The 15,405-nt window shown below is 40.9% G+C and overlaps 1 protein-coding gene across 2 annotated transcripts in view; it reads left to right on the top strand.

The window, feature by feature from the left end:
* The window catches only part of lrp5 (low density lipoprotein receptor-related protein 5), a 60,701-nt gene that overhangs the window by 12,206 nt on the left and 33,090 nt on the right, over positions 1 to 15,405 (top strand). Inside the window, exons 2-7 of one of the 2 annotated variants that reach the window (XM_034587317.1) lie at positions 859 to 1,059; positions 1,176 to 1,392; positions 7,683 to 7,751; positions 7,840 to 7,968; positions 11,327 to 11,523; positions 11,718 to 11,849. In XM_034587317.1, the coding sequence (XP_034443208.1) occupies positions 859 to 1,059; positions 1,176 to 1,392; positions 7,683 to 7,751; positions 7,840 to 7,968; positions 11,327 to 11,523; positions 11,718 to 11,849 (945 nt within the window). The remainder of the gene's footprint in view (positions 1 to 858; positions 1,060 to 1,175; positions 1,393 to 7,682; positions 7,752 to 7,839; positions 7,969 to 11,326; positions 11,524 to 11,717; positions 11,850 to 15,405) is intronic. The other variant, XM_034587318.1, reaches the window with a different exon arrangement.

Here is a 15,405-nt window from a genome sequence, read left to right as displayed (position 1 = left end):
GTTTTGACTGACCACACGAACAGCCAATGATAATGAGCATAGAGCCACGCCAAACCAATCATGTGGCTGGAATAGAGTTACACCCAAATCAAGTTAGGTTGAGGCACACAGCACAGAGTGGCGGAACAGCAGCAGCACATGTGTCAATGTTTGGGCTCCTGCAGAGAGGAGGATGACTCTGCATTGATGCAGTGACTGAACATAATCATGTTGTCAGCTACATTCATAGTTTCAGCGGGTTTCCACCGCTGAATAATTATAACCAGTGCTGCGCAAGGATCAGACAGACGCTCATTAAAAGTCCGGTCGTCCTGTGTCGGAGTCTCACTCCCCCTCTGACCTGTGCTCACTTTAACAATAAACACCAGCACTGATCACAAGTTATTAGGACACAAACAGGACTGATGTTTACTATGTTTGTTTGATTCTCTCTAGAGTTTATGAGACACACGTTTAAACCTGCTACACGAGACGTAACTTGACGCGCACAGACAGGACATCAGAGTTAAGGTGACTGGAACACAGTCATGGACCGACATCATCGATTAATAATTAAATACATGTGATTATCAGTTCATGTGTGAAGATGGGCAGAGACGAGCGGGGACACACACACACACAGAGAAGCACAGGATGATTGTACAAGCAAGTCAAATCTGTTTTGTGCAATATCAAAAAAACGTTTGACATAAGAAGAACACTATACATAAAAACAGATGTGCAAAAAAGTTGTTTTCTGGTGATTTATATTGCGATATATATCCAAAAAATTATCATGATAAGATGTTTTCCCATATCGCCCAGCCCTAATTGAATGTAATGTTTTGAATGTTACTTAGAATATCTTCTGCTTTCCAGGCTCACCACTCCTCCTCTTTGCCAACCGACGTGACGTACGATTAGTAGATGCAGAGGGTGTGCGGGGTGAGTCGGCCATTGTTGTTAGTGACCTGGAGGATGCAGCAGCAGTGGACTTCCTGTATGCTGAGGGCCTTATATTTTGGACTGATGTTAGTGAGGAGGCGATCAAACAGACCCACTGGAATAAGTCATCAAACTGTAAGACTATACGTTGTTTTCTGTCTGTTTATTCTACTTGAATAGTAAGGAACAAATGTAATGTAATGCACCTTCCTTATTATCATCATTTCACACTGTATGATTTGTGGTTGCAGCCCTTAAAGAGGCACTGGGAACTGGTCAGACAGTGGTAGTGTCTGGACTGGACAGTCCTGATGGGCTGGCCTGTGACTGGCTGGGGCGAAAGCTCTACTGGACAGACTCAGAGACCAATCGGATTGAAGTGGCCAACCTCGATGGCACATCCAGAAAGGTTCTGTTTTGGATGGACTTAGACCAGCCCAGGGCTGTCGCTCTCAACCCTGCTCACTGGTAAATACACAAACATTTGTCTTTCTATAGTTGTAGGGACACTAACCAACACAATGCATTTCTTAGCCTTAATCCTAACCTTAACAATCATAACTAACTCCAACAGCAGTGTTCTGCATGAACGCGTTCACGTGAAGCAGCCAGTCAGTGAAATGAAGGTCTTAAATAGTCTTAAATCTACCATAAATTGGTTGCAACGTATTACATTTGCAGACGGTGCCTTTAAGGCTGATGGGAATATTGTCACGCAGTGTCCTACCGGAGACACTGCCAGTGTAATTTCTTCTACGCTGAATATTAATTATTCATGTGCGCAGAGCACGCCACAGCGCGACAAAATCCCGGAGATTGCAGAGATCACAGCTCCACGGCAGGGGGAGAAGGCACACATTACCAAGTCAGGTGCAGACACCAGGGAGCCATGCACAGCTTCACTAAGTCAACTTAGCTGAGTAAACTACATCAAACCAAACAGAGCGCTCAGCCATCTTCTCCAGCTCTACATACATTTACTAAGATTATAAAATGCGTTGTTTTTACCCAGACTGAGTTTATACACGTGTCCAATTGCACTGTGTGTGTGAGAGAGAGCACTGAAGCTTTATTGGCATACATTACCATAATGTTGTACAGCAAAAAAACAAATAAACAAACAGATTTATAATAAAAGTAACAACGATATTAAAAAGAATATAACAAAAAGAACATAGACATGTGTGTGTGTATGTTTATATAATGTGTGTGTGTATGTATAAAGTAAATTTATTTTAACATTTCTTCTAATGTCCTCATATTTTGAGCACTCTGTCAGGAAGTGTTACAATGTTACTATAATGGTGACTGTCCTCCAGCTGATTAGAAAAAGCAAAAGCATAAAAACTCAAAATCAAAAAGCCACTGGGGCACCTGAGGAGTGAATCTTATGCAGGGAATAATTCCATTGTCCAGTCTGGCGTAACGTTTTGTGTGGTTTATTTTAAATATTTTAGCAAATAAACAAACTAAATGCAAAAGCGTCTGCTGTCTCTCTTGCCCTGGTAAAAAGACATGAACCCTTTCCGGTGCCTGGCTGCCTTTGCCCGCTTAAACATATAGAATATATCACCTGGTGCTCAGTACCTTCAAAACAAAAGCATAAATAACCTCACTCAATGTTATTATACTGATATCTTATTGAGCTCATTAATATGTTAACATAAATTCTCTTCCCTCTTAAAGAAAATGTTTCGACAGATTTTGGGTCTTGAATAACATTCATTAGGGTCTTAAAAAGGTCTTAAAAAGCATTTAATATGACTTTTACAATGGTGCAAGCACCCTGAAAAGGTCCTCATGAATATGGTTTTAACCATATTTGGTTTCCACAGGCCATCTATCTTGAATAACATTGTACTTTTTACATGTCTAAGATGTCTAAGAGGAACATGTAGATGTGCCTCAACCTCACCAATCATATTGTAAAATGTCTTGTATTTTTTTCCATTGACCAGTTATACAAACTAATTCCACAAATCAAATTTTACAGTAAAAATGAAATCTGATGTGATGGATCCTGCAGTAAGATACCGTATATGATCAACTATTGATCCACCTCGTACATTTTATCCATTACAGTTTTGGTTATGCTGTTTAGTTATCCTGCTTTGTGTGTAACAAAAATAATGTTCTGTTTTAAACCAGACCTGCTTATTGAAAAAAATGCAATAAATAAGATCAGTGTGTGAAGGAATAGACCAGTGGTGTATGTGCCAGAGCCAGATGTTTGGCATCTTTTCTTGGCTGCCAGGCACAGGGATCTCTGGAACGCTGAAAAAATAATTTAATAACACCAAATACTCGACAGGTGAGGAGGGTCGCTCACTCTGTGTGCGTCTAGCCGGGCATTGTGCACCGTGGCTTGGTCAGTGGAGCCCGCGCACTCCTCCTGGCTCTCTGGCCGGAGCGAGATGGAGAGAGAAAGACAGAAGGAGAAGAGAGAGAGATAAGCCTGAGAGACACGGTGAACTTGAATGGATATAATTGTACCACGGGCCGGAAGTGGCCCGCAGGCCTTGAGTTTGACATGTCTGGAATAGACCACCACGTTTGGGTTTTTGTGGACAATTTTCTCTGAGGGCGGTGACTTTCGCCCATTGGCTGGCTACTACATTAGTCCTGATGCCAATCTAATAATCTTGAAATAAAATAATGTTATATAGTTTAAACAATAGCTAATAATCCTAGCTGACATGAGTCATATTTGAAACTGAGGGTGTAATGGCTAGTATGTATTAGCTGATTGCAGACATGCACTGAACTCTTGAGATCCTTCTCAGTTTCTCCAGAGGCGGTATATGCATGAATGCAAATGTGTGAGCCTCTAGAGTCCTTAGAATGTCTGCAGAATCCAATGTGAGAACACAGGAGGGGATCCACAGCTGGATTCACCATGAGCGAGTGGCAAAAAATAAATAAATAAAGTAAACAAATATCTGCGGATTAAGGAGCAGAGCCATACACATAGCAGACACAGACAAAAATGTCAAGAGAGTTTGTGGTGATAAGAGCCAACATCGATGACGATGCGCTGTAAATAGAATCACCTGATCTCCGCAGTGAGTATAATACCTTACATCCTGCCTCTGCCTGCTGCACCTTCCCTCACCTGAATCCTTTGGAGGGTTTGTTAGTGTTGTGAACAAGTCTGAGCAGAGAACCTCCCGCTATGTCGTGCATGTGTGTAAGTCAAACTGCGGAGAAAGTCCAGATTCAATTCTCTGGACATGAAAACTGCTAATAACATGAAGGCAAAGAGTCACACTGAAGTCATTATAAAATATTGTCTGCTCTGCAGAGTTTCCTTTAGCTGTGGTTTGAATATAACAGTGACTTCCCTCCTGTCTTGCATACATTTTGTAGTATCAGCAAAGCCTGAGCTCTTCAGATGATAGATTTACAGTTGTGGGTAGATTCAGTCCGTAGAATGCAGTACAGCAGGAAAGAGCCATAAGTGATATTTGATCTTGTTAGCCTGTTTTTTCACTCAAATTATTTATGGTTGTTTTAACTGTTTTCATTGTGGTTTATAATACAGGAATATCCCCCCGTAACGTCTATTTCATTTTTTAAAAGAAAAGACACTGTACTTACACCAGATGTTCATTGACCTCCTGAGTTCAGTGGACTATATCATTTCCTTGAACTAAATTTATAACATTCCCTTTCTCTTTCCTGTATTGCCGAAGCATCTCAGCTCCAGAAACAAATATGCACAGCTAACATTTAGATACATACAGATTACAAAAACCACAGGGCGTGTCTGTGTTTGGAGTTGTTTGCATATCTGTTAATCATACTGTAACTGAAGCTCAGTGGGTGCAGGGCAGGCGGGAGAAAAGAGGAAACAGCAGCAGGGGACAGTAAGGTACCTGATGTCAGGTTGAAATAACTGAGAGGACTATCCCTTTTCAACCCTTTTAATTGCTTCTCAGAATGTGATACTTGCCAACCCAGCCTTTAGAAAATATAGAGACCAAAAGCACAACCTCTGAGAGGTCATAGACACTCATAATACCTGTAGGTGAAAACAAAGGTGATATAAAGCATAATTTGGGGGTAAGACCCACACTGTCCTTTTGTAGTGTCTCGTAGTGTCTCGTAGTGTCTCGTAGTGTACTCTGTGAGTAAAATGTGACAAAGGCCAGAACTGGGTGGCTGTGTCTGAAGGGGTAGAGCGGTCGACCTCTAACCAGAAGGTCGGAGTTTCGATCCCACTCTTCCCCATCTGCATGCTAAGGGTGTTTTTGAGCAAGAAACTGAACCCCAGATCGCCCCTCTGAAAAAAAGTGCTGTCCATAGATGTGCTCTGTGTGAATGGCAAAAACGTGCTTTGCGTGGTCATTAAGAATAGAAAAGCTCTATATGAATACAGACCATTTACCATAACTACAAAAATGGGATTCAGGTTGGTCCTGTGTTTTAATAAAGCATTTTAATCCAAATTTATTTATTTACTTTCGTCAGCATTTAAAATGCATCAGAAACAGAGTGTACATTAGCAGTAGCATATAAAATGGAATCATCCGTATTAAATTTTAAATGACTATTTAGACTAGCAAAGATTATATTATTTTTTGGAAGGTCTATTGGCAGCAGGCTGACAGCAGCATTTATATGCCACATCATTATTGCTTTACCAAAAGGGAGAAATGATCAAGGAACAGCTGGAAAGGAGAAGTTCAGAAGAGCAAAAATTGAAAGCAGTTAACCACTTGAAATCAGACGTCCAAGCTGATAAAAAAAAAATAATCTTCTGTTATTTCAAACTGAATTCTTTGTCATGTAAACTTTTCTTTTACAAGAGAGCTGTGAATAACAAATCCTTACAGGGGGTGGCACAATGGAGCAGTGGTGAGCACTGTCGCCTTACAGCAAGAAGGTTCATTGGAGGTTAATTGGAGACTCTAAATTGACTGTAGGTGTGAGTATGAGCATGAATGGTCATTGGTCTCTCTATAGCTGCTTTTAGACATGCACAAAACTCTGGCTAATCTCTGAAATTGTCCGGAGGGGCTGTATGTGAGAACACAAATGCCAGTGTCAAAGGCTCCAAACACTCCTGTTGCCATACACGTGGAAGACACCTTTTAGTGTCTTGGGTGTGGTAGGTGTCCCGTTGTGGGGGAGTGGCCTTAAAGCAACACTGGAAGACAGAGCCCAATCCCATTTCACCCCTTGGCCTTGTTTTCGAGGGTTATCTTGCCCCTTGAACACCCCTTGGCCCTACCCCTTCGCCCTTCCATTTCGTTTTTCGCGTTCACGTGTAGGGGTAGGCTGTCCCAATACCTGTTGGGAAGGAGGGGTAGGGCTGAGGGGTAGGGCTCTATACCCCTCCAAACGGAGATTTTTCAGACCCTCACTTCAAACAGAGGGGTGCCCAGAATGCCTTGCGAATCACCGGCAAGCTGGGAGAGAGACCCACAAATGTAGTATTTTCTCCATTAATAAGGATTTAAAAATTACGATAATGATTGTAATATCTTAGTTTAATATAATTTCACGGCACGGTACGGCAGAGGGGTGAAATGGGATTGGGCCAAAGGCGGTAGTGGTTAAAATCTTCCCTTACGAATTGGGACAGCCCTTCAAGAGGCCATTACATCATCAGTAGTCGTCGTGAAACCCCAACACGTCATCAATAGTCGATGCGAAAATATGGGATTATCATGCAAAAAAAGATCGCTAGCATGCTAACGCTAGTATGCTAACGCTAGCGCGCTCGCGATATTTTTTTTAAGGTTGTTGTGCTGACCATAATACATTGAAATGATATTATACTAAGATATTACAATCATTATCGTAATTTTTAAATCCTTATTAATGGAGAAAGTACGACATTTGTGGGTCTCCCTCCCAGCTTGCCGGGGATTCGCAAGGCATTCTGGGTACCCCTCCGTTTGCAGTGAGGGTCTGAAAAATCTCCGTTTGGAGGGGTATAGAGCCCTACCCCTCAGCCCTACCCCTCCTTCCCAACAGGTATTGGGACAGCCTACCCCTACACGTGAACGCGAAAAACGAAATGGAAGGGCTAAGGGGTAGGGCCAAGGGATTAGAACAATGTTGGTTTTTGGTCATTTTCTGGGATGTTTTAACAATAAGACACCAAATTGGAAGAAATTAAGAAATCAATTCTTGAAACTAACCTCTTGTCAGTTCGGTTCAGTTTCATTTAGATCAGGTGAGTTTTGTCTTGCCTAAATGTGATAAAATTGCCTTCAGGGACAAGCTAACAGATGCTCAGTCAGTTAAAGTCAGTTCTTTTCAGTCAATCTCCCTTCTGTTTAAATTCATTGAGTCATATCTGATCTTGTGAACTTCAGGAGTGGAGTACAAATTGTGGCATACTCCACCTTTTTCCAAGGTGCATATTGAACAGAAAACACCTCTTTGAAGATAAAACCTCCAGCAACACATGTAAGGTGCCAAATAAGACCCTGATAATGGCCATACGCTAGAAATATACTAATCAAGATATAACAAATTGCATGTGTCAACACTACATCTAGCATTTGATTGGTTGGGGAATTTTGACAGACTTGTTTCACAAAAATCCAAGTGCAGACGCTTCATGCACACACAGAAGCAGCATGAGAAGCCACTGAAAATTTAATCAAAAAGAATTGTAGAAAGCCAGTATAACCAAGGTGTGCCAACCATGTTCAGACATGGTATGGTGAATATTAAAATCAGTTGATTCACACTTATTTCCCTGTTTTTGTATTATTGTATTTTTTATTATGTTTTTCATCCAGCTACATGTACTGGACTGACTGGGGAGAGGAGCCCAGGATAGAGCGTGCTGGCATGGATGGCAGCCATAGGTAGTGTAACTTAATGAATTGTAAAAAAGTGTCATTCTTTGGTCTCTTCACTTTGGTCTCTTCACTTTGTTGCTTGTGTCTCTAACAGGAAAGTGATTGTAAACGTGGACATATACTGGCCCAACGGTCTGACTATAGACCTGATCGAGGAGAAGCTGTATTGGGCAGATGCTAAACTCAGCTTCATTCATAGAGCTAACCTTGATGGATCAGCACGGTATGGACCTTTGTGTATGGAAGAGAATGGATTTAATTGTGTGAACTGTGCCTTTGCTCTCTGACAGTAGATGGTAGACTGATGTGGAAGAAGAAATCAAACTCTACAGGGGCTTTTTCATTGTACAGAAATCTAATTGTTAATGTTATCTTTTTTGTTCTCCTGCCCAACCAATTATCAACAAGGAGCATTGCATGGCTCTAGACTTTGATGTTTAAAAATTTGAGAGGTATTCACTGTGGTTGTTGGTTGATTCAACACATGGTACACAACAGGTTCTAATGACAGACACACAGAAAGGGCAGGTAAAGAGGCAAAAATCATCCAAAACTATTTGGATGATTTTTTGATGGTCCACTGGCCAGTACAACACTTGGTACTATGTTGTGATGTTTAACCCTCAGCCTCATACACCCTGCCTGGAGTAATATCCCATAAGCACCACCACACTTACGAATAATTACACTACACTTGCATGTACATCCATATCCTATGGCTAGCCTCCACATACCAAGCTTTGCAACACTGACAAAACTCATATTATTGAAGTTACACTCTATTTGGTATTTGCGAAACTAAATCACTGAAGTGAAAGATAGGTCACAAAACTATATTGTTACATATTCTTGCACATTTCTATGTATATTGCTATTATCAATACTGATTAAATGTCAGTAAAAACTTTCACGTTAATTTTTTTAATCATAATCGTATCAGGCCATCATGTGAGGAGCGGGTGAAAATGTTACCGGCTTCATGTGCACGCTCCTCTTATCTCACTGCGTGTGTCGTTCTGAGCGAGTGAGTGGGGGCGGGGCCCCGGGGTCGTCTGTGTTGTAAAGAAAATCAAGTGATCTCTGCAGCAGAGTTAATATGTAACTTCCTGCTGCACCCAGCTGCTCCAGCTTTTGCATGAATAATGTGGGGGATTTGTTGCTGTTGTGAATGTGTTTGTGCAGCAAACCTCCCTGTGTGACAGGTAAACCATGGGTAAACTCCAAAGCCAATTCTCCAGATTTTACCAAAAGGTCATGCCTGAAAAGGCTTTTCTTCTTTCTTTAGGCATAAAGATTGGGGTTCACTTAGTTTGTACATAGTGTCCTCTGAGCACTTACAGTCAGGACAGTTCATAGTTGTTTCAAAAGGTAACATTTGTAGAACTTACTATGAGGATGTAATGTAATATGTTACCATAAGAACATAACAATTAACTAACAGGGACTTAGGATCAAGCCTTTGGGAACACCACAAGTTGAGCTGGCCCATCAGTAATGCTGGACTCACACATATGCGTTGTGTTAACGCTTGGCAGTGAGTGTGCCTGTTGCTTAGTGGTGGCATTGTAATCATAACAACAACAGTCACAGTTTCGTGCTTGGTACACGCAACATAGCTGGCTTTCTTGCTAACATGTCATTCTAGCTATCAATGCAATGCTAATCATAAATACACAGGAAATAAAATTCACTCAGATGAACATATTCCAGGTTAGCCAGCTGCTTCTGCCTCTTCTTTTGCATTATCTTGATTTGATTGGCAAGCACCTGCAGTTGAGTGTTTGTTTGAACAGGATTTGATTATCTCAACCTCTGCGCAGCGCAAGCAATGCAACACAACAGAATCCCATTGCAGTTCGGCAATCCATGACATCCCCCAATTCAAAGTGAATGAGCAGTGTTTTAGTTGAAGCTGCTTCAGTTAAGTGTGAGCCCAGCTTAACCTACAAAGAGTAAGGTCTCGAACTGTTGGTACTGATCCAGTCTAAGGCAGAATCGCTGTGGGTTTTCACAATATAAGTGCCAAGGGTTAAAGATGGAGTCCATAAACACCTAGCAAGCAGGTCATGGCTCAACTGTGATCTATCCAAAACTGCATAAAATGCCCAAAACATTGTATGCAAACACATTTAGATAAAAAACAACCTTTTTGGACTGTAAGCCTTTAATGGTAAATGGTTTTGTATTTATATATCGCTTTTCTAGTCTTGATGACCACCCAAAGCTCTTTACAGTACAGTTTTTTACATTCACCCACTCACACACACATTCATACAGTGCATCTATTAGCAGCACTTTGTTGTTCTATGAGGGGCAATTCGGGGTTCAGCATCTTGCCCAAGGACACTTCGGCATGCAGATGGGGAAGACTGGGGATCGAACTGCCGACCTTCAGGTTGGAGGACGACCGCTCTACCCCTCAGCCACAGCCGCCCACGCTCTCTATCATGTAATTAGTCAACCTCATAGAGAAATAAGGGAATAACTAAAGGCAGCTGCAGATGTAGCATAATGTTACCTACGGCACATCTCTACAAGTATTAAAATCAGTGGGAAGGTTGAGTTAGATACAAACCAACATTTTGTGGAAATGTTGGTGGTTCTCGTTAGGCAACCACTGTATATTAGCTATCCCTCTTATTATTGGAAGCTGCTCAGTATAGTGCTTTTATGTAACCACTCTCTATTGGGCAGAAGTATGCTCTTTGGTGGTAGAAACATGTACTTGGTCTAAATAACTCAGAAGGGGGAGTGGAAGCTTTAAACTGACTGTACCCGACATCTGCCGTAATGAAAAAATATGCTTGTTTGATAATATATTTTTGCACACACACATTCACTCACAAAAGCTGAATAGAGTTTTGAAATCTAGAGTGTGTTAAATCTGGCTTAAATTTGCTGTAGCCTTCTGCAGTCCGTGGTGTTTCTTTTATGGTCTACCACAGGGCTTTTCAGTGGATTCCCAGATCTCAGAGCAACCTGATGGTTGATCAGTATCAATAAAACCCCTGCAGCAAACCTCCACATGGTTTTGCCCTCCAGCTACACTGTTCTACCCCAAATGGCATCTAGGCATACAGCAGTAAAGAGTACTTTTGGTATTGGCACTTCAAGTTGAGTCTAGTATTGTTGCAGATATCAAAACATGTTGTGTAATACCCAGAGGCGGATGTTGCATTTCAGAATTACAGAAAGCTACAAATTTTTCGGTTTAAGTAATGTTAGGACCTTAGTATGGTGAATCAACCTAAAATGCATCAAATAACTATTAACTATATAGACAAACAACAGGGCATCAAATGGTGTTGATTTAACCTTAAAGGAAAAGATGTTTGTTTTTACACATAAAGCGTAAATCTACTGAACAAGGGCAGGATCGCTTGTTCATGGCATCTAAACATTTAGAATTTAATCAATTTAGCATTGTACTTATGTTGCGAAACATCACATTAAAATATGCAATTCTATTTTCACAAATTATAAAAAATATCTTCCATTAAAGATAAGCATTTTGCAACAGGATTCTCAAACACAAATACAGACCATCCTCTCATTCAAACTGTTTTTATTTTGTCCTGCAGTGAAACAGTGGTGGAGGGAACCCTCACCCATCCTTTTGCACTGACACTCTCTGAGGAGACATTATACTGGACTGACTGGCAAACCCGCTCCATCCATGCCTGTAACAAACACAGTGGAGACAAAGCCAGAGAGATCCTCAGTGGGATTTACTCCCCTATGGACATCCAGGTTCTGGAGCCATATCGTCAGCCTCAGAGTAAGTGGACTGTTTTACTAATGTGTATGTAGCCTACATTACAGTACATATGCATCTATCATTGAGTACAAATATGGGTATTGAATATGATTCTGCAACACTTTTCATAGTTTTCTAGTAGGTAAAATATCATGTGTATACAATATATTTAATAATATTTTTTTGTCCCTTTTCTTTTGTTGATGTCACTGAAGTCAAGACTTCCTGTAGTGACAATAATGGAGGCTGTAGTCATCTCTGCCTACTCTCTCCAGTATTGCCTTTCTACAGCTGTGCCTGCCCCACTGGTGTTCAGCTTAAACCAGACGGAACGACATGCAAGCCAGGTACAGACCCCATTTACAGCAGTGTGACCACAAACTCAACTCCCACTTCTGTTTAGAAAATTAAGTGAGAAGAGCTGTATACGGTGCACTGATAACAGCATTTTAAAAATCGGCACTATTAAACAGTGCATTAAAGAGAACATAAATAATTAATATTATGAATTATTTATCATCCTCCATTTTTGAAGATAACACAAAATCATAACAGACATAATCTGAGGGCACCTTACATAGTAAGGTCAAAACTGTGCAATATCAGAGAGAAACCCATTATCAGCAAGCACGTGTGACTGACCGCTCACCGAAGAAAGAACATGGGATGATCTACATGAGATGTATACCTGGTACACAGTGTTATGGAAGTTTTCTGGAAGCTGGTAAAAGGAGAACTCAGGCACCAGCTGATGTCTTATGCAGAAGATTTTAATGTAGACTTGATGCATCAAGGAGACCAGACGGTGGAAAAATATACAAACGCTGTAACAGCAAAGCAAGACGCAGAGTCCCAAACTGATGCTTCACAGCTCTTTAATCACACAAATCAACCATGGCATCATAGAAACACCGTGAAACTAGTAGGAACTATACAAAATGTTAATTCATATTCAATACTAACAGGAAGTACAAGATAATCATTTAATAAAAAATAAGATACAACTATTTAAAATATTTAAACATCAAGGCAAATGACCCCAAACCCTATAGCATAGATATTAAATATATGAATAAACATTATAAAAAAAATAATCTACAACATGAGAGAAGTTTGACAGGTTAATCAAAAGTAATCACACTGAAGCTCATTCAAGTGAACACAGCTCGCATGCTGTGCACTGTCAATCTAAACAAAGAACAGCTGACCACTGTGAATGAGCGACTCACGCCCGGCACTGCCTGTAGCAAAGGGAATTAGACCGCTTCCTACCTCATTCCACTTACCAAGGGGTGTTCAAACGGGGATTAAAGCAATCATCAAGACGCTGATGGGCAGCAGGTGTTTTATCACGCTCACACAGGAAGTCTCTAATTATCCCGGAGTAAGTGATTTCTCATGCTGTAATATCTGTCCCCTCCGTGCAAGCTACAGGCAATTACGAGTCGCCAAATTAAAAAGACAAACAATTTCTAATTTAACTAACAAAATACATACTTAGGAGAATATGAATAACAAAATAAACCCAACACAAAAAATAAATCATCACAAACAAACTGCATAAAATAACAAGTTAGCGGTCAGTTACAAACGCTAACAGAGTAACATGAGCAATTGTCACACCCAAGTCTCAAGATGTCTCCCACAGTATCCGCATATATCTCCCTCTACTTGCGTCACCCATTCCAACTGCTAGAATTAATGTCACTCTCCACCTTACATGTAGGTGTTGGCATCCTATTGGATAGTTAAGCCTAAAGTATGCATTCCTAAATCACATTGTGTCCTTACGTCTTGCCACTGGTGAAACACGCAAAAGAGTTAGAGTTGGTGCCTCTCTGTCTGTGCGCATATGAGTTAGATATGAAATCCCCTAAGCGTAGACACTACAATGTACTCTTTTATCTATAACCGCTTATACAGCTCACCTCTTTTTAAGACATCTGGTTGTGGACATTAAGCCGCCACTAAAAACGGTCTCTGCCCCCTTATAGACCAAAGAATATTGACAGAAGGTTTAGTTTTCTAACATGTTATTATTTCTCTTGGAATTACTCCTTTTCCTTCACCTTTTAACTGATACAATATCTCACCATGGATGAACTTCCATTAATTCGTCATGCATAACAACAAAGCCATTTCCATAGCACATGAGAAAATAGCTAGTAAATACATTTTTTTGTCAGGTTTTTGCATTACATTACATCACATTACATTTAGCTGACGCTTTCATCCAAAGTGACTTACAATAAGTGCATTCAGCCATGAGGGTACAAACCAAGAACAGCAAGAATCAAGTAAGTACAATTTGCTTCAAAAAAGCCAAACAACAAGTGCTACATGTAAGTGCCATATAAGTGCAGCTAAACTGAATATTTTAAATTTTTAAAATTTTTTTAATATAAACACCAGAGATGACGGTGGTTTATTAGACATCATCTTCTTAACCAAAGTGTAGTCGGCTAGATGTGTCTTTAGCCCTCGGCGGAAAAGGTGTAGACTTTCTGCTGTCCTGATGTCTATGGGAGATCGTTCCACCATTTAGAAGCCAGGACAGCAAACAGTCGTGATTTTGTTGAGTGGCTAGCTCGCAGTGAGGGAGCAGCAAACAGATTTGCAGATGGAGATTGGAGTAAACGGGCTGGGGTGTAAGGTTTAACCATGTCCTGGATGTAGATTGGGCCCAATCCGTTCGCAGCACGGTACGCAAGTACTGGTGTTTTGAAACGCATGCGGGCAGCCACTGGTAACCAGTGAAGGGAGTGGAGTAGTGTGAGTAAACTTTGGTAGGTTGAAGGCCAGTCGAGCTGCTGCATTATGGATGAGCTGCAGTGGTTGGATAGCACTACTATGACCATAGGCTGGACCAGAACCTGCGCCGCCTTCTGAGTGAGAAGGGGATGTGTTCTACTGATGTTGTGCAACATGTATCTACAAGAGCGGGTTGTTGCAACAAGTTTGGCAGTAAGGGAGAGTTGACTGTCGAGTGTCACACCCAGGTTCCTTACGGTCTGGGTTGTGGCTACCACAGAGTTGTCAATGGTAATAATAAGGTCATGGGTGGGAGAGCCTCTCCCTGGAAGGAAAAATTGTTTGGTTTTGTCAAGGTAAATTTTCAGGTGGTGTGCCAACATCCACAGAGATGTCAGTCAGACAGGCAGAGATTCTTCCTGCTACCTGTGTTTCAGATTGGGGAAAAGAGAATTATTTGGGTGTAATCTGCGTAGCTGTGGTAGGAAAAGCCATGTGAGTGAATGAAAGAGCCGAGAGAGTTGGTGTACAGAGAGACGAGGAGAGGACCCACAACTTGGAAGATGTCACAACTTGCCCTCGAATTGCCCACTCTCTGCCCACTCTCTGCTTGCAGAGAGAGTAGGACACTAACAGACCAGTTACCATGTTGATTCCCACGATGCTAGAACAATAGAACCTTATTCTGCAAAAAAAAAACTCAGTGTTAGAGTGCATCTGTCTGTTAGGCTAAGGTGAATCTATTAAATTTGAATGAAGCATGCCATGTCACTCCACTAGTTGGTTGAAAATCAAAACAACAATGCTCTATTCAGTCAGCAGTTTGTTTCCACATACAATGCCTATAAAAAGTATTCACCGCCCCTTGGATGTTTCACCCTTTTGTTGCTTTTATACATGAAATCATTGTCAATATAATTTGGCTTCTTTGACAAGAATTTGCCAAAAAAAACTCTTTAATATCAAAGAGAAAACAGATTTTTACAAAATAATGTCAATTAATTAAAAATATATAAGGTAAAGTAAATGATTGCATAAATATTCACCCCCTTCAGGTCAGTATTTGGTAGATGCACCTTTGGCTGCAATCACAGCACTGAGTCTGTGTGGATATGTCTCAATCAGGCTGGCACATCTGGACACTGCAATTTG

Source organism: Hippoglossus hippoglossus, chromosome 6, assembly GCF_009819705.1.
Source record: "Hippoglossus hippoglossus isolate fHipHip1 chromosome 6, fHipHip1.pri, whole genome shotgun sequence".
Classification (NCBI taxonomy): domain Eukaryota; kingdom Metazoa; phylum Chordata; class Actinopteri; order Pleuronectiformes; family Pleuronectidae; genus Hippoglossus; species Hippoglossus hippoglossus.
The sequence above is the reverse complement of the archived record's forward strand: the minus strand, read 5'-3'. Positions and strand labels throughout refer to the sequence as shown.